The sequence below is a fragment of the Magnolia sinica genome, chromosome 1, assembly GCF_029962835.1.
Source record: "Magnolia sinica isolate HGM2019 chromosome 1, MsV1, whole genome shotgun sequence".
Classification (NCBI taxonomy): domain Eukaryota; kingdom Viridiplantae; phylum Streptophyta; class Magnoliopsida; order Magnoliales; family Magnoliaceae; genus Magnolia; species Magnolia sinica.
Genome location: NC_080573.1, coordinates 14,353,236 through 14,372,778, shown reverse-complemented (window position 1 = coordinate 14,372,778; position 19,543 = coordinate 14,353,236). Strand labels below are relative to the sequence as shown.

Genomic DNA, 19,543 nt, shown 5'->3' with positions numbered 1-19,543 from the left:
TGTGTGAACATGATTTCTTGCAACATCAATTCCCGATGAATCTTACACATTTTGAAGCATTCTTCCTGAAATTGTGACAGCACTAAAGGATCTTCTTCCTTCGGGAAAACTCTTCAAATGCCATAACTACAAGCCTGCAACTGCCAAGCAAATGAGTGACGAGGCTCAGGGATGCCATTCTTGCAGTAGAGTTCTGGTTTAGCTTCTGCATCTCCTTCCTATGAGAAGAAATTATACAACTGTTAATCACTGCATCTTGAAAATGTCTCTCATCTAGAAACAGTGCAAGCTGTTGCATCTACCTTTCTTGGAGAAACAGCATCTCTTCGTGGATGGCATGGACTGTTTCTGCCAGCTCCTTTAGGGCGTGTTTGGGCCGTGGGATTAGAAGGGATTAGGTGGGATGTGATTCAAAAAACATAATTATTACTCATGGCAGGGATTGTCCCCTGTTGTATAATATCAAACTTGTCTAATAAATGTAATCTGCTGATGTTAGGAAGAACAAAAAACTTAATTGATCTAAACATAAGATAAGCCACAACATTTAAAAATAATACACAGCACTTAAAAGCCCATCTTATGATTCAACAGAAAGATTTTCTGCATCGTGTGATTATCATGATTAAGTGTGTATACACACACACACACACACACGCTCTCCTGTGAGCTCAAAATCTAAACGGCCACGTGAACCTTTAGGCCCAAGTTTTACCTATGTTTAAAACTTGGTGTGCCGTGACAACAACAACAAAAAAAAAAAAAAAACAGTTTCCTCTATTAATTTGCATCTCTCTTTTCCATGGTCTACTAGAGTCTTCAATCATGGTCAAAATTGGTCCTTATGGGTTTCATGTGGTGGTGCCACATCACATGGACTGTTCAGATTTTCTGCCCATGACACGTGTACAGAGGTGCGCATGTGCATAGGTGAGCATGCCTCTCTCTCTCTCTCTCTCTCTCTCTCTCTCTCTCTCTCTCTCTCTCTCTCTCTCTCTCTCTCTATCTATATATATATATATAAAGGTACTTTGGTAACTTCTCAAAAAAGTTCCCATAAAAATTCCTTTTTAAATTATGTGTGCATAATGATTATTTAAAATTTTAATAAATTTTGTATTAATATCATGATAATTCCTTACAGAAAACTAAAAGCTGTTGAAATTTTGAAAAAAAAATAAAATAGTAATACCTAGAAAATAAGATGTTTCTTTGTTTTTCCTCTTATTGGTTGACTTACACTAGTGTAAAAAAAAAAAAATGATAATAAATAATAGAGTCATGGATTCTTGCACAACTCAAATTATTATTATTATTTTATATGTTCTGACTGCAACGGCTCTTGCCGGGCCGGATTGTCAGTAATGATTCCCCCAACAGAAGAAAAGATCTTATTTAAATAAACTTTCTTCTCTTATTTCATATTAAGTTCCCCCAACAGGTCAGAACTCACTCCAATTTTCATGATTTTGATCCTATCTTGATAATGCTTCAAACTCTTCAATTAGTTACAATTTTATTTTATTTTTTTTTTAAAAGAGAAATGATTGCACACTAACTTTTTTTTTTTTCGCAAACAACATTATCTCCTGCCGACAATTAATTTTGTAGAACATCCAACCGTCCAAAAGTTGCACAGCATCATAAAGATCAAGTGGGCCAAAACCATGATTATCCACTCATCAGGCCAGCGACACTGTTGAAATCAGTAGACATGGGATGGTCTTACCTAGTGTATTCAATGGCTTTATTTCAATAAATGTCTATCAATCTGTTGTTAAGCTTGCTCGAACAATCTCATATTGAAACCGAGCTCGGCACATGCTGGGGTTATGATGGGCCACAGTGATGTGTTAGTTTCATCCACACCGTCCATCCATTTTGTCATATCATTTTATATTATAAATTTAAAAAATGCGGTAGATCCAACACTCAAGTAGGCCACATTATACTGTTGAAACTTTCTTAGGACCCACCATAATGTTTATTTGTCATCCAACCTGTTTATAAAGCCATATAGACTCGGATGAAGGGCAAAAAAAATCAGCTTGATATAAACTGTTGTGGGCCCAAGAAGTATTCAACAGTAGGTTGTCAATCTCATTTGTGTGGTCCACCTGAGAATTGGATTTATTCAGTTTTAGGTTCATGCAACAATATTTATAGGAAATACAACAAGCTCAGTATGAGTATGACGGTTGATACCCATGCCATCTCCCCTACATTCATACATGTGTAGATGAACCTGGACCGTCCAAGAGTTGGATCCCACCTTGGATGGGTCATAACCTGAAAAATGATCTGATTGATGGACTTACACATATTGAATGTGTACTTTCGCCCACACTTTTTAATCATCCATTTAAAGCCACTTGTTCAGACAAGTTGGATCATAAATGTCACGCTCCGAAATTCGAGTACCCGAATAAGGTCTTCGGAACCCGAATCCCAATGAGTGAGTTATAATAGAATGACATTAATTACAATCCAGTTGATTTAATCAAATTCAATCAATACTCAACGTCATCTAAAAGAAAATACAGCTGAATATTTATTAAATTCAATTCTTTTGATAGTTTGTCCTTTCTATATCGAAATTTGAATATAAATTAAACCTAAATAAAAAAAAACTAAATTGAATTAAAACTAAACCAAATTTTTAAAAAAATAAAGCTAATAATAGAGACCTACCTGCTCATAATATTCCAGCTCTGTACCTGTGCATTTATTTTAGTAGGATGAGCATAACAGCTCAATAGAGTCATTTCTTACCCAAAATTAACATGATCAGATAATATCAATTTTATAACAATGAAGGAAATAGAATACAGACAATGGAATTTAACAATAAAATTGTGAAAATGCAATGTATGTAATATTTTCATGAATAAGTGTAACATTTACATTATTTCTTACAACACCGTACCCAAGTGGATGGTCACGTTGCATTAACGCCCACGCACTGATACCTCATAGTGAGGGACCCATTCATACGTTAGCTGGTCAGACTACTGCCCCAGTTGTAACTCTGACATATGTCCACGCACACAATTGTATTCATACGCCGTACACAAGGAGACTCCAAAGGAACCAGTGGATTTTAGGGTTTTTCACCCAAGGGACACAATTGCCCTACTTGCTGGCTTTAGGGTCTCTTACCCAAGGGACACGATTGCCCTACTTGCGTACGTTACATCCAACATGATAAAATTGAGGCTCAATGAATAGTAGACATACATGTAAGATGAATAATCATTACATAATAAAAGAATATCAACGATATAATTCTAATTAATAATTCAAAATTTAAAATTTACTGAGGCTTTAATAATTCAAATACTTAAATAAAATATTATTTTACTATTATTTAATTTAGAAATTTCTGTGAAATAATATTCAAGAAATTTTAATTTCAATTCTAAAATTTTGAAAAATTTCTTAAGATTAAGTTCATTTAAATTTAATTAAATTAATTATTTAAAATTTTAGAAATAAAATTTGAATTTTAATCTTTATAGAAACAAAAATATTACACTGATTTCTATAATATAACATTAATAATGTAATTAAATTATTATTTAATAATTTAAGTTAATTTAAAAATTTGTCTGATTATTTTAAATATAAATTCAAGATTTTATTATTAATTAATTAATTATTTATTTATTTATTTTGTTGATACCGCTGAAGAATGTTGGAAAACCATGTATATCCTAAAATTATAATTTATTTATTTATCTAATTATGTACGGATATAAACTAATTATTTCATTCTGAATTCAAAATAATTATATGGACCTTATATTTAGATTTTTTTTAAAAAAATCAGACTTTAAATTAGTATGAATTGGAAGTTTAATTTAACATCGGGTTAAGATTTTGATTTAAACAATTTAAATAATCATCTAAATTAAATCATATAAATCCCTAAATGCTTAAAATTTAGACTTATAACGATTTAATTTGACAAGAGGGATTCTAAAACTTCTAAATTAGAATACAAACTTAGTAAAATTATTTTTATCTATTAATTATTTTATATATATATATATTCTTAAATTTAGAAATAAATTTAGTTAGTATTTATTCTAAACCAACTAATTTAGATTAATTACTCTAACTCAGATTTATGGTATAAATCTTAACACTTGATTTCAGAAATAAAAGATATTATGATCTAATATACAAGTCAACTAGATTCAGTAATTACTAAAATTCAGAAAAGCAGATATCATGTAAAAATGAATTTGAAAATATTTATTAAAGTCATTATAAATAAATTTCAGAAAATATATAAAATCAGAAAGTTCATAAGTGGAGGAGAATCACCCACATAATAATCAACTGCAATAATATTCCTATTAAAAATTTGGGAATAAATTTCATAATAAATATCTGAAAATGATAAATTCAAGATAAAATTACCTACCTTAAAAGACTGATGATCCACCTCTGCTCTAATCTCTCTCTCTCTTGATTTACAGAGATTTCTCTTTCCCGCTCTCTCTTGATCTACCCGATTCTCTCTCTCTTTATGATACAATTGAAACTTTGTTTATATCTTTCCTTCCTTTTTAATGGATGTGAGAAACGAGGTGGAAGAGTGGAGGATGTGTGCAGTTTCATTTCATAGGAGGGTTCGGTGGCCATTACCGTAAAAAATGAAGGAAAGTGGAGAAAGTGGTTTACTCGTGCGGAAGATTTTATTTTTATTTTTTATTTTATTATTATTATTTAAAGATATGGTGGGTCCAACTAACAATAATATAAATTTACTCCGTCCATCATCTCGGCTAGGCCAAGAGAAGATATAAGGCCAAAAATGAGGCTGATCCAAAACTCAGGTGGGCCACACGCAAACAGACGGTGGGGTTAGTTCCTACAAAAAATGGGTTGTTACATTCTACCCCCTTTAACAAAAATTTCATCCCCGAAATTTAACATACCTATCATATGAAGAGATGAGGGTACTTCTCTCGGATTTCATCCTCTTGCTCCCACGAAGATTCGTCCTTGCCATGATGCCCCCACTGAACCTTCACCAGTGGTATTGATCTTGTTCGAAGTACTTGCTCCTTCCTGTCGAGGATGCGAATCGGTTGCTCTATGTATGAAACATCCTCCCAGATTTTCAGCGGCTCCCAGTCAATGATATGCGATGCATCTCTCCCGTACTTCCGAAGCATAGATATATGAAATACGTCGTGGACGCCGAAAAGTTGAGGAGGTAAGGCTAGTTTGTAGGCTACGAGGCCTACTCTCTGCAAGATCTCGAATGGTCCAATGTAGCGTGGTGTCAATTTTCCTTTCTTCCCAAATCGCATAACTCCTTTCATCGAGGATACCTTAAGGAACCCATGGTCTCCTATAGCGAACTCCAAGTTCTTTCGGCGATAGTCGACGTAGCTCTTGTGGCGACTCTGAGCAGTACGTATACGTTCTTTGATGATGACAATCTTCTCGGATGTCTCTTGCACTAGTTCCGGTCCCAACAATGTTCTTTCACCCACTTCGGTCCAACAACTTGGTGATCTGCAGGGTCTTCCGTATAAAGCTTCAAATGGTGTCATGCCAATACTGGACTGAAAACTATTATTGTAGGCAAATTCTACTAAATAGAGGTGGTCGTCCCAATTTCCCTTGAACTCAAGAATGCAGCTGCGAAGCATGTCTTCGAGGATTTGATTAACCCGCTCCGTTTGTCCGTCAGTCTGTGGATGAAAAGCCATGCTGTAATCTAGCGTCATTCCCAAGGCCTTAAGCGTGATGTAAACCTGGGGTCTCGATCAGATACAATGGACACAAGAATGCCATGAAGCCTAACAATCTCCTTGATATACTGCTTGCTTAAGTCATCTAGAGATGAAGAAATACGTATAGGAAGAAAGTGTGCTGACTTTGTTAGCCGATCCACGATCACCCATATCGCATCATGATGACAGCTTATTTTCGGTAGTCCGACAATAAAGTCCATCAATATGTGCTCCCACTTCCACTCTGTGACTTGTAACGGTTGCAAAAGTTCCGACGGCTTCTGATGTTCTGCTTTAACCTGCTGACAAGTAAGACACCTTGCAACGTAGTTGGTTATCTCCCTCTTCATATTACTCCACCAATATTGACGTCGTACATCACGGTACATCTTGGTTTCTCTTGGGTGGATGGTGAATTTTGTGTAGTACGCCTCATCTAAGACTTGTTGCTTCAATTCAGATATGTTTGGAACACATAACCTCCCTTGAAATCTAACCCCACAATCAGAGCTTACTCGCCACTCCGAGTTGTCCTTTCCCGCTTCTTCTATTATTTTCTCTTGTAGCCATGCATCATTCTTCTGCGCTTCTATTATTCGTTGCACCTAGAAAAGAAAATCTTAAATAACTATATCCCAATTTAAGAATTAAAGGGTTAATCTAAATGGATAATTAAGAAATTACTTACCAGAGTGGGCTGCACCACTAAATTACTGATATAAGCCAGAGGTTCATCGATACGAAGTCTAACTTCAAAATCTTTAACTATATCAAGCATCTCTCATTCTTTAATCATTAAGCTCACCACTAGCTTGCGCGTCTTCTTGCTTAACGCGTTTGAATTGTACTCGGATCATAAGAGCTTAAAGGCCTGTACTTCAAAATTTGCTATCATCTGCTACGACATTCGCCTTACTTGGATGATAGCAGATGTCGAAATGATAATCTTTCAAGAATTTCATCCATCTCATCTGCCACATATTTAAGTCTTTTTGATCAAAAAGATACTTTAAGCTCTTATGATCCAAGTACAGTTCAAACTGCTCACCATAAAGATAATGCCTCTAAAATTTTAAGGTAAACACTACAGCTGCAAGCTCTAAGTCGTGAGTGAGATAATTCTGCTCATGAGCTTTCAGCTGCCTTGACGCGAATGCTATTGCTTTACCACTTTGCATCAGCACGCATCTCAACCCTTGATAAGATACATTAGTATATACTACAAATCTTTCCCCTTCTGTTGGTAATGAAAGTACTAGGGCTTCCGTTAATTGCTTCCTCAATTCAGAGAAAGCCTGCTTGCAATTTTCATTCCATTTAAAAGAAGTGCCCTTCTTGGTCAAGTTAGTTAATGGCCTTTCTAACTTAGAGAATCCCTCAATGAACCTTCTATAATAACCAGCTAGTCCGAGAAAACTGCGCACTTCTGTCACATTGGTGGGCTACTCCCAATTTAACATTGCTTCGTCTTTCGATGGATCTACTGACACTCCTTTTTTCAATACTACGCGCCCCAAAAATTTTACTTCATCCTTCCAAAAGTCACATTTTGAAGCTTTGATATACAACTGATTGTCCTTTAGAGTTTGAAGAGCTATGCGAAGGTGTTCACCATGATCCTCTTGCGTCTTGGAGTAAATTAAAATATCATCTATGAACACTATCACGAATCAGTCTAAATATGGTTTGAAGACTCTGTTCATGAGGTCCATAAATACTGCCGGAGCGTTCGTTAGTCCGAAAGGCATCATTAGAAATTCATAATGGTCGTACCAAGTCCTAAAGGCAGTCTTGGGTATATCTTCATCTCTAATCCTCAACTGATGATATCCAGACCGTAAGTCTATCTTTGAAAATTATTTAGCTCCTTTCAACTGATCGAATAAATCATTTATCCTTGGCAGCGGGTACTTGTTCTTGATAGTCGCCTTATTAAGTTGACGGTAATCGATGCATAGCCTCAAAGACCATATTATTAATTAAAGTGGTTTGCTTAGAAAGTTATTGATGTGACAATTATTTGATTTGACTTATATATGTGGATTGACTTTTGATAAATGATAACTAATAAATTTTTTGAACATGCTTATAATTGATAAAATGAATCATGTTTTAGGCATTTTTATATTTGATGCAGGACAATTAACCACTCGCTCTAAAAGCTCGAACTGTTAGAATATGACGAATTAATCTTTTTATCTCATAGCCCAGGCCCCACATCTTATGGGTTTAGGACCTCGGTCGAACCCCCTTCGTGGGCTTCAAATTACATGGGCCGCCCACCCCAAGTGTGTCCCCACATCCCACGGGCTACCGCACTCGAGGCTGGTGTGAAATGCGTATTAATCACCTCTGGTGAGGAGTCTCGAACATGAGACCTCCCCCGTGGGCCCCAAATCACATGGGTCACCCACCCCGAGTGTGCCCCTGCATTCCACAGCGACCCCACTCGAGCCCAGTGTGAAAATGCCCCTGCATTAATATTTTTTTCCTTTTTTTTCACTATTTATTATATTTATCCTATTTTTAAATTAAAAAATAGAAGTATCGTGTAGCTTACGCTATACGCTATGTATTTATGCTATACGCTATAGAGGGCCAAGCGCTACGCATCATACTACCGCTATTTAAAACACTGGGTGTAACCCAAATAGGTGGGTGCATAATTATTTGAGAATCTTTATCATAAAATCGGTCGAAGCTTCCACGTTTTATGTTGTATATCCCCAAATCATTTCCCCAAGCTTTACACTCAACAAACATCTCCCAATCGTCATCACAGAAATCGATATGATTCCCTTTACACTCTGAGAAGTCACGGGCTGAGAGCGACATGGATTGGTTACCACCCAAGAACAAAACATAATCACCTATGCATTTTACTTGGTTCCATCTTCTTGTGTTCCAGTCGAGCTTGAAAACTTTGAATCTCGCTGTTGTTACCGGTGGCAGATCATATACATAATAATCATCAGGTTCCGGCGGATCATATACATTACAATCATCAAGTTGCGGCAGATCATCTACATAACAATCATCAGGTTGTGGCAAATCATCTACATTACAATCATCAGGCAACAGATCATCTACATAACGATTATCAGGTGGTGAGTGCCAGCGCCTAACAACTAGCAACAAATCCCCTCTTAACTCTACCAGGTACTTCTTTGTATGAATCCACTTTCCCAAGTGTGCAATTTCTGTTACCATTGGAGAAGGGCCGGAAACATCCCAAGCTACAGTACCTCCAGGTTCACCCACTACATAGAATTGATCCTTATAAAATATGGTGTCATCAATGGGACAACATGGTCCTTCCAAAGCAGTCCATGACTTGTCTCCCACCTTACAAAATGCCAGTTCATATCTGTCACCAAAGATTATCATGACTACACAATCACTGCAATCGCCAGTCAAAGCAGGCCGGGTAGACAAAACCGCCTTCCATATAAAGGTATCCCGAATTTGTTTCGCTGGAACCGTAAATGGATATTCACCATTCTCGTCATCTGTATGTGATGAAATGATATATTAGGTTGTGCCTGCTTCCGAATCATGGACAACATTCCACACACATGGAAGTGTCGTCAGTGGTGGAAGTTGGATTCGGGCTCTTGAGAAGGGATTCCACAAACTAATGTCAGCTCTCTCGTCAAGGGTTACCAGCCACCCATTAAAGGATCCAGCACACCGCATCCCACGAAACTCAGGTAAGTTGAGAGTTCGAACCTTTTTGTCAGAGAGGCTATAGAAACCACAGGATTCACTCTCTTCTTCACCAGGGATCATCAGCCACGGAATCTGGTGGGTAGGGTGATATAATTTCATTGCTGCCACCAAGCTCCAAGATTTGCAGACGACACTGAAACGGAGATGGTCCATGTAAGGTAAGCGATTCAGGATCAACCCCAAAACATCTTCTAACATGGTCGACCACCTTCCTTCTTCAGGCTCGAATTGTTTCTCACACATTTCTATTATCACACGAATCTGTATAAAGAAGATATAAAAAAGAGAACGTTTGGGGAAGTTTCGAACTTTATAAGTGTGTTTTACACATAAAGGAGAATTACATTTTGGTTAGGACTTAAGATGTATCAAAAGAAAATAGAGGAACATAAAATAAACTCCCAATAAGATGATTTTATTAAGATATATTTATAAGCCAAAAGTCACGAGACTTTTGGGACGCACACTAACGACAGCCTAAGGATACAGAGTCGTAGTCAGTTCAAGTGCGCTCACCACCTATGATAGGACAATCGTAACCAATCAATTTGCTGATTTCAAATATAAAGGCACCTGAAAAAGAGAGCATCCATCCAATTCAACTTACGAAACAACATTGGTGGCTAAGACCTTTTAATTGGAGCGCTTTTTTTTGGGGGGTGGGGTTGACGGATAGTTGATTTTAAAGGTCTGATAATAATTTTTACTTTTATAATAAAAAATAAAAATAAAAAGGCTCAATGCAGGTTGGTATTTTCACACCGGGTTCTAGTGGGGTAGCATATTGGGGTGGGGGACACTCGGGGTGGGCAGCCCATATGAGAGGGGTGGTTTGTGTGAGGTGGTACCTATGTGATGTGGGGCCCCCAAAGCGGGCTCGGCCAAGGTCCTAACCCATGTGCTGTGGGGCCCGGTTTATGAGATGAAGGGATTAATTCGTCATATTCTATTAATTTGAGTTTTTAGAGCAAATGGTTAATTGTCCTGCATCAAAGTGGTAATTTCTTGCATCAAAGTGGTATTAGAGCCTGTAATGCTCCTAATTATTTTTCCTTTTGTGAAGGATTAAATTATATATATATATATATATATATATATATATATATATATATATATATATATATATATATATATATATATATATATATATATATATATATATATATATATATATATAAAAGACTCTAATGCTCATTGGCTCTCATAAAATTTGGACACCTACTTTGCTCCAAAGAAATGAAAAGATGGAAGAAATAAAAATAGCCAAAATCAGAACGGTGGATTAAATGTCCACTGGTTGACTGTTTGAGTGGTTTGATTTTAGTACAATTTTAGTCCACCTAAGGTATGGGTCACAATTTGAGTGGTTTAATTTCAGTTACTTCTATGCCACGTGTATAATATCACATTTGCTGTGTATCACCTCACATGTTCTCCCAAAATGTCAGTTTTCCACCATCTGAAAAATGGTTATGTTTAGCAAAGTGGACACAATTCACCACCAAAGTAGATATCAATAAAAATATTGATTAATTAGCTTTGTGTTTTCTAGCTTGTGCTTCTTAGCAACTATTTGGCATTTGGTGTATTGGGACCTAGAAATGTTCTGTAATGAATGCATGGGAAAACTTTATTTGGATTTGCCCAGGATCTTTGGAATTCATTTATTTCTCTTGGGAGTAATTCTTCTTGCCTATAAAATAAATTTCAGTGAACTGGCCAAGCCATGCACCACGTTCAAAACCTTAAAAATAGATTTAAAAGATTTTTTTTTTTTAAAAAAAAAAGAGAAAAAAAAAACATTAGAAATAAATCAGAGAAGCTGATGGATTTTAAATAAGATAAAATGGTTTAATATAAAAAAAGGACGTGAATTCTACACATGAAAGAAATTGTAATTTAAACAAGTCTAATTCTAAAAAAATTAAGAAAAAATGAATTTAGAATAAATTAGGCATTTAATACCAACAAGAATTTGATTTGAACAATACTCCTTCATACATCTTTTTATAGGCCTTTGTATACCAGCCACATGGACTGAATGTCTACGAAGGTGGATACACAACATCTAAAACATTACACCACTTCATGGTGTGCTGTAATGGCCACTGCGGGGCCCTAAAGGTAATGGTGGCAACCGTTACACATTACAACAACTACCGTAGAGAAACAATAGAATTTTCATAAAAGAGAATATCATTCAACTGTCTTATTCCATATAGTCCTCAAGCCTTAAACTAGAGATCACTTTCCATCTTCAACAACTACCATAGAGAAACAATAGAATTTTCATGAAAGAGAATGTCATTCAACTGTTTTATTCCACAGGCATAAGCCTTATTTATAATAAGTCCTTACAATTTGCAATAAAATCTACAAAATCTAAAACTAGAATTCCTACCAATCCAAGATTTGAAAAATAGAAAACTACCTAAATAGAAAAGTACTTAAATAAGAAAAAACTAAGATTACTCTTTCCCAATATAAAGATATGAAAGAAAAAAAGAAAATTTCCTAATGTAGAGATTTAAAAGAAAATGAAAGTATAGATATTTCCTAATATAGAGCAAAGTAAAGGAGAGTAGAGATATTTCCTAATGTAGATATTTGAAAGAAAAGTAGGGACGAGCTAAAAAGGTAAAGTAGGCATTTTCTTGTACACACTTGTGGGATGTGGGGTAATTACATCATAGGTACATACACATCTATAGGTATGTTTATATTGTTAGACAGTCTCACTTACCATGTATAGTTAGTTTCCATATGTTGAGGATTCCGATTTTCGATTTCATTATTTTCCTTGTATAGAGATTGTAATCTCTATATATTCAACCCCTTTGGGTTGTCTCAATGACAGAAAAGCTTTAGCTCCTCTCGGTTGTCATGGTATCAGAGCAACACTGATCCGAAACCGCCTCTGCATCGTCCGGCCCCCATCCCTGCTGCGTCTGACCGTCCCTACGTTGTCCAACCGCCCCTGCTGTGTTGTCCGGCCATCCCTGCTACGTCCGGCCACTGTGCCTGGTCGTCCGACCACTCCTACGTCATCCGGCCGCCCCTACTGCGTCGTCCGACGACCCCTCTGCTCGTCCGACCCCTCTACCCTCTGAATCGTCCGGTCCCTTTGCTCGATCCCACTGCATCTGTGCATCTGGTTCTGTTCATCTGCGTCGCCCGGTGTCTCTGCTCGACCCATCTGTGCATCTGCATCATCCCGATCCAGATCCAGGTCCGATCTGCTCCAGCACCCCTTTGATCATCTCGCTCCAGATCCAAATTCGATCCGCTCTAGTGCCCCTCTGAGCATCTCGCTCCAGATCCAGGACCAGATTCAGATCCAAATCCAGATCAGATCTAGATAAAGAACCTGTTGCTGTTGCTGTTGTTGTGCGGTACATCTAAAACTTTATTCTATTGCAACTCCTTAGGTGCTTTATAATACTTCAGCTCAATGGACAAGAATTAATCACGTCAAGAGGCCCCACATTTTAGTTTTGATGGCATCAACTATTCTCTATGGGCCATCCATTTTCAGAACTTCTTTAAGGGTCGTGGTTTGTGGGAACTAATTGATAGATCTGTTACTATCCCCACTTCCACCGATGCCGAGAAATTAGCTGATTGGGAAATGAACAATGGACGAATTATTACCTGGATTCTTGATTCAGTTGATCATTCCATTGCTGTTGGCCTCACAACTCATCGCACTACTAAGGCAATGTGAGAGCATCTCTAGACAATTTATCAACAGAGTAATGTGGCCCGGTTATACCACTTGGAACAGGATATCGTTAAACTTACTCAGGGTGATGACAGTATTCAATCATTTTACTCGAAAATTGTCACTATTTGGATGGAGATGGCTATGATGGATCCAACATTTCCTCATGACTTTAAGTGTGCAAGTAAGACAATTTCTTATGAAGCTGCGTCCAGAATTTGAGCATTATCGGGCTGCTCTCTTGAACTGTAGTCCTCCTCCTTCCTTGAATTCGGTTATTAATGATTTAACAATGACTGAAAGTTCTTTCTCTTCCTTCCTCAACTCCAGGATCATCTGATATGGTGCTTGTTGTGTCCACTACTACACGTGGTTCTACTTCTCTGACTTGTCGCGGCTGCAACAAGGTGAGACATGTTGTTGCCCAATACAAAGAATGGTGCGCTTATTGTCGACGGACTGGTCATGATCAGGACTGCCGTACACATGCCTATGTATCTTCTTTTGGCCGTGGACATGGTGGTCGTGGTCGTGGCCATGGTCGTGCTCTTTCTACTACTGCTACCACTATTCTTCCGATCCGTCTGTTAGTCATTCTGCATCTATTGTTTCTGCTGAAGGTCTTTTATCACTGTTGACTCCTGCGATGATCCAGCAAATCGTTTAGGCTCTTTCTGCGGCCGGGATGTCAGGTATATCCTCATCTTATACATGGTTCTTCGATTCGGGTGCTTCAAATCATATGACTGGTGCTGTATCCCATCTTCGTGATATTCGTCCATACACCGGAAATCAGGCTATTTCTACTGCGGATGGCACTAGATTACCTATTCAGTCCGTTGAATCATTGACTTTCTCTCCATCTGCTCATCGCCAGTTCACCCTTCATGATGTGTTTCATGTTCCTAACCTCTCCTCTAATTTAATTTCAGTTGGTCAACTCACAGCTAATAACTAATTAGTCATATTTCTTCCCAACTGTTGTTTTGTGCAAGATCTGGCAACGGGGAAGGTACTTGGGATGGGTAGGCGTCATGGTCATTTGTACGTGCTGGACTTTGATCGATCTGTCACTCCAGCTCGTTGTTTCTTTTCTCCATCTTCATCAGATATTTGTTCGGTAAATAAATTATGAAAACTGTGGCATTTTCGCTTGGGTCATCCACATTTCGATCAGTTAATTCAGTTATTTTTTTCTGGCATGTTAGGGAATGTTTCTCTAAATAAAAATGATTTGGATTATTCTTGCTCATCTTGTTGTCTTTCAAAAAGTAAGTGTATTCCTTTTCCTTTAAGTATTACAAAATCATCTTCTATGTTTGAACTAGTGCATACAGATGTTTGGGGCCCTTCACCTATTATGTCTCTCTTTGGTTTACGTTACTATGTTATATTCATTGATGATTTCACACGTTACACTTGGATTTACTTTCTGCACTCAAAGTCACAGGTTTTTGAAAAATTCAAGATATTTCACTCTATGGTGAAGACTCAATTTCGGGTTCCAGTACAAACTCTTCGCTCTAACTCAGGGGGGAATATCTCTCAACCGATTTTCGTACATTTCTTCAGAGTCATGGGATTATTCATCAGACCACCTGTTCTGATACTCCACAACAGAACGGGGTGACTGAACGAAAAAATCGTCATATTGTTGAAACCGCCAACACCCTGATGACAGCTATGAGTGTTCCTCGTTCTTTCTGGGCGGAAGCAATGTTACATTCAGTCTACTTGATTAACCGGATGCCAACCAATGTTCTGAACAGTAAATCTCCATACTTTGTTCTCAATGGTTCACCTCCTACATATTCCACATTTCATGTTTTTGGTTGTGTCCGTTATGTTCACTTGACTTCAGGTGAGCGTAATAAACTATCTCCAAAATCGATCAAATGTATGTACTTGGGATTTGGAGAAACTCAGAAGGGTTTTCGATGTTATGATCCGGTCGCACGTCGTGTTCGGGTTTCACGACATGTTGTTTTTCTTGAACATATTGCCTTTCATTCAGATCTTCCTCCTGCGCACGCCCCAAAATCTCCTGGTCTAACCACCTTTCCTGATATTCCTTTTGCCTCGAGTACTCTCCCTCGTCCATTGCAGGTTTACTCACGTCGACCACGTACAGATCTGCCACCTATTACTCAACCCGAACCCACTGTACCTGTTGCAGATCCTGAACCTACCTCCATACGTCGTTCCGATCGTGTACATCGAGCGCCTGATCGCTTGATATGCTTTATGTCTGCCATGAATGCTACTCTGGATACTATTTCTTTTCCTACTTCATACTCTCAGGCAGCCACTCATGATTGTTAGAAGAAAGTTATGACAGAAGAACTTGCGGCATTGGATGATAATCATACATGAGACATTGTTACTCGACCTACTGACCAACAGCTAATTGGTAGCAAATGGATTTATTCTGTCAAACTCAAGTCTGATGGATCAATGGATAGATACAAGGCTCGACTTGTCACTTAGGGATACAAATAGGAATACGAAATTGATTATGATGAGACATTCGCTCCCGTGGCCAAGATGAAAATTGTTCGTACTCGTATGGCAATATCGTTCGTTCACTCTTGGCCACTTTCTCAGATGGATGTGAAAAATACTTTTCTTCATGGAGACCTCCAAGAAACAGTATATTTGAAACCTCCTCCTGGTTCCTCAATCCCTGACATAAGGTATGTCGCCTAAAGAAAGTCCTGTGCGGCCTCAAACAGGCACCTCGGGCATGGTTCCAACGCTTTAACAATGTTGTTACAGGTGTCGGCTTTACTCAAAATGGTCATGACCCATCCTTATTTTTGCACACCACTGCTCGCGAAATTGTCATTATCCTCGTCTATTTTGATGACCTACTTCTGACTGGTAGTGATGCTACTGGCATCTCGGCTTTAAAGAAAGTTCTGCAATCCTCCTTCAAGATGAAGGATCTCGGCCATCTCACTTACTTTCTTGGGCTTGAAATTTCACGTTGTAAACGTGGGATCCTGGTCAGACAGCATAAATATACCAAGGATCTTCTTGCCCTAGCATCATTGATGGATCAAAAGACAATTCAGACTCCCTTAGAACTTAACATTCAATATGGCCATGATGATGGTGATCTGCTCACACAGCCTGACTTATACCGCCGTTTGGTTGGGAGTTTAGTATACTTAACTATGACTCGCTCTGATATTGCCTACGCTGTTCAAGTCGTCAGTCAGTTTGTTTCTGCTCTTCGGACTCTTCATATGACTGCGGTGTTGCGCATCCTACGGTACTTACGTGGAACCCTAGATCGATCTTTATTCTTCTCATCCACGGCGACTCTGGATCTTCGTGCTTATTCGGATGCTGATTGGGTTGGTTGCGCTCTCACACGACGATCTACCACTGGCTACTATGTTTTTCTCGGCACTTCTCTCATCTCTTGGAAGTGTAAGAAGCAGGCCACTGTTTCCAAATCAAGCACAGAAGCCGAGTATCGGGCGATGTTCGCTGCGTGTGGTGAGCTTGTCTGGTTATGTGGACTTCTTTCTGACTTGGGTGTTCCTTTGCAGAATCCTACTTCGCTCCATGTTGATAATTTAAGTGCCATTCAGATTGCCTCTAACCTGGTTTTTCATGAACGGACAAAGCATATTGAAGTTGACTGTCACTTTATCCGTGAGAAATTTCAGTTTGGGCTCATTTCTCTTCCACATGTTGCATCCCATGATCAGATTACAGACATTCTCACCAAGTCCCTCACTTCTGCACGTAACTCATTTCTAGTTGGCAAACTATTACTTATCGAGGACCAGCATTAGTTTGAGGGGGGATGTTAGATAGGCTCACTTACCTTGTATAATTAGTTTCCATATGTAGAGGATTCCGATTTCTGATTTCATTATATTTTCTTGTATAGATGATTGTAATCTCTATACATTCAACCGCTTTGGGTTGTCTCAATGACAGAAAAGCTTCAGCTCTTCTCGATTGTCATATATATTTATTTATTTTTATGACGTCATGGTATCCTCACACCATTTGAGGCAAGACTATTCCCTATGGATGCAGGCAATCACCTACAAACTAGATACTCTAGTCGATGGAGAGCACACCCACGACAATTACCCCGTGTAGGTTAGGTATATCTATAGATGCATGCAAATGTATGAGAAATGCTCACACACAATTAATTGGACGTCCAACTAGCTTAGAAATTAGGGAGTAATTAGTGTAAATAAATATAAGAGTTGTTTCACGTCGCTTTTGAGAGCTAACGGTTTAAGTGGGCTCCACTGTGGTGCTAATGTCAAATCCACCCCGTTCATTAGGTGTGTCACCCCCATGGCCCAAAAATCAGGCCCATCCATGATTAAGGTGAACCATATGATTGTAAACAATGTATGGAGCAAAGCTCACCTTCCAAATTGCTTTCCTTGGTGTGGCCCACATAAATCACAAATGGGCCTTCATTTCAGGCATCTGGCCTAATTTTTGGCATGGCATCTAATGGTTGCAATGGATTACATATAATTATCATGATGGGCCCTATAAAAATCAAGGGTGGATGCTCTCTTCCAACTGGTTCTATTAGTGTTGTGGCCCACCTGAATCACTTGTTAGCCTTATTTTTTTTTTAGCTCCGGGTGTAACATGGGATTACACATCTAATGGTTAGGAAGGATATCACATACACATCATGATGAGCTTAGTCAAAAATCAAGGATAGGCATCCAATAAGGAGAGTCTTACGTAGAGCTGGACATAAACCGAGCTAGCTCGATTAGCTTGCTTAACTCAAAAGTTGGGTTCAGGCCGAGCTCAATTATTTCTTTAGTTAGAAAAAATTTCAAGCTGAGCTTGAGCTGGCCCAAGCTCAACTCGACTAGGCTTGAAGCTAGCTCAAACTCAATTCGGTTCTATTAGGCTCAATTTATAACTTTATATATGTATATATACTTGGCTTGAGCTAGCTTGATTGCTGACCAAATTGAGCCGAACTAGCTACTATGGCTCGATGACCGAGCCGAGCTGAGGAAGCTAGTTGGCCGAATCAAGACGAATTGTACCAAGCTCGACTCAGTTCGGCTCCTGTCCAACTCTAGTCTTATGTCCAACGGGTTGAATTAAGGTTAAGGTCCAACCAATAGATAACTTCCAAACTTTCATGTGTATACATGAGACATCCAACCCATCTAATGGGTTCACTCCATTACGAGCATCACGTCTTGGAAAACTTTGCAACATCTACTCATTGAGTGGACCACACTTGTGTTTCACTATTTACTAGTGTTTGGAAGATGTTTTATATGGTGTGGCCCACTTAATTTGTAGATAGGACTGACTGTTGTATTGGGCGATCCTTGTGCTAAGGCCAATTTTTTTGGAAGGGCAGGGTGTCACATGCACTTGATACTTTGGAAGTAATCGTATGGGTGGTCTATAGCTTGTGGTCCAACAAATGGGACATAAAGAACTAAAGATATCTCTTTTTCCTATGAAGAATTGGAGATAGACACCCACCCTTTATATTTTTTTAATGGCCCACTGATGTATATGTGAGATCCACTCTACCCATTATATGTCTAATCCCATGTTAGGCTTAGAGCCAAAAAAATATATTAAAAAAAATTCCGGCTGACCTGTGATTCAGGTGGGACACATAAAGGGAAATAGTTGGGAGTGAGATATCCACCCTTTGATTGTTTCAGGGCCCACCGTGATGATTATATAAAATCCACTCCAACCATTAGATGCAACCCTAAAACTTAGGCCAGTGTTCCAAAATTCAGGCTCACCAGCGATTCAGGAGGACCACACCAAGGAAAACAGTTTGAAGGATGAGCTTTGCCTGTACACTTTATTCAATAGTACTGTCCACTTGAATCGCATATGGAACTGATTTTGGGGCTCTGGCTCTAACATTGGGATGCATCTGATGGTTGGGGTGGATTTCACATTGGCACCACGGTGGGGCCCACCCAAGCCGTGTATATATATAGAGAGAGAGAGAGAGAGAGAGAGAGAGAGAAGTTTCCATGAATTCAGAAAACTCAAAACGAACAAGTCACAATCAATGATAAGTTAAAGAAACTGAGGGAGGATAAGAAGAGAATGGATTTACCCTTTTCTCTTCCAACTCTTTCGAAGAGGGCAGGTCCAGTGAAAACCTAAAAATAAAACTAAAAATAAAACAAAATAAAAACAAACCTTCTCAGCGTTCTCCGTCTTTTCCTTCTCTTCCTCCCTTTCTCTTTCGTTTTCCCTTCTCTTTCTCTCTGATATGTCTCTCTTTCCGTTTTCCTACGAGTCTTTAGCTGCAAGTTTATATTACGGGCGCGAAGCGCTCGACGCG

The 19,543-nt window shown here is 38.5% G+C and overlaps 1 protein-coding gene across 1 annotated transcript; it reads right to left on the bottom strand.

Annotated features, from left to right (window-relative positions):
- Positions 1 to 6,665: 6,665 nt before the first annotated feature.
- LOC131244082 (uncharacterized) lies at positions 6,666 to 19,492 on the bottom strand. Its single transcript, XM_058243743.1, has 3 exons — positions 19,399 to 19,492; positions 8,375 to 9,743; positions 6,666 to 6,724 (listed from the first exon to the last, which is right to left on the bottom strand). Exons 2-3 carry the CDS (start codon positions 9,138 to 9,140, stop codon positions 6,666 to 6,668), a joined length of 825 nt encoding a protein of 274 aa, XP_058099726.1. The 5' UTR covers positions 9,141 to 9,743; positions 19,399 to 19,492.
- Between the last annotated feature and the right edge of the window lie 51 nt (positions 19,493 to 19,543).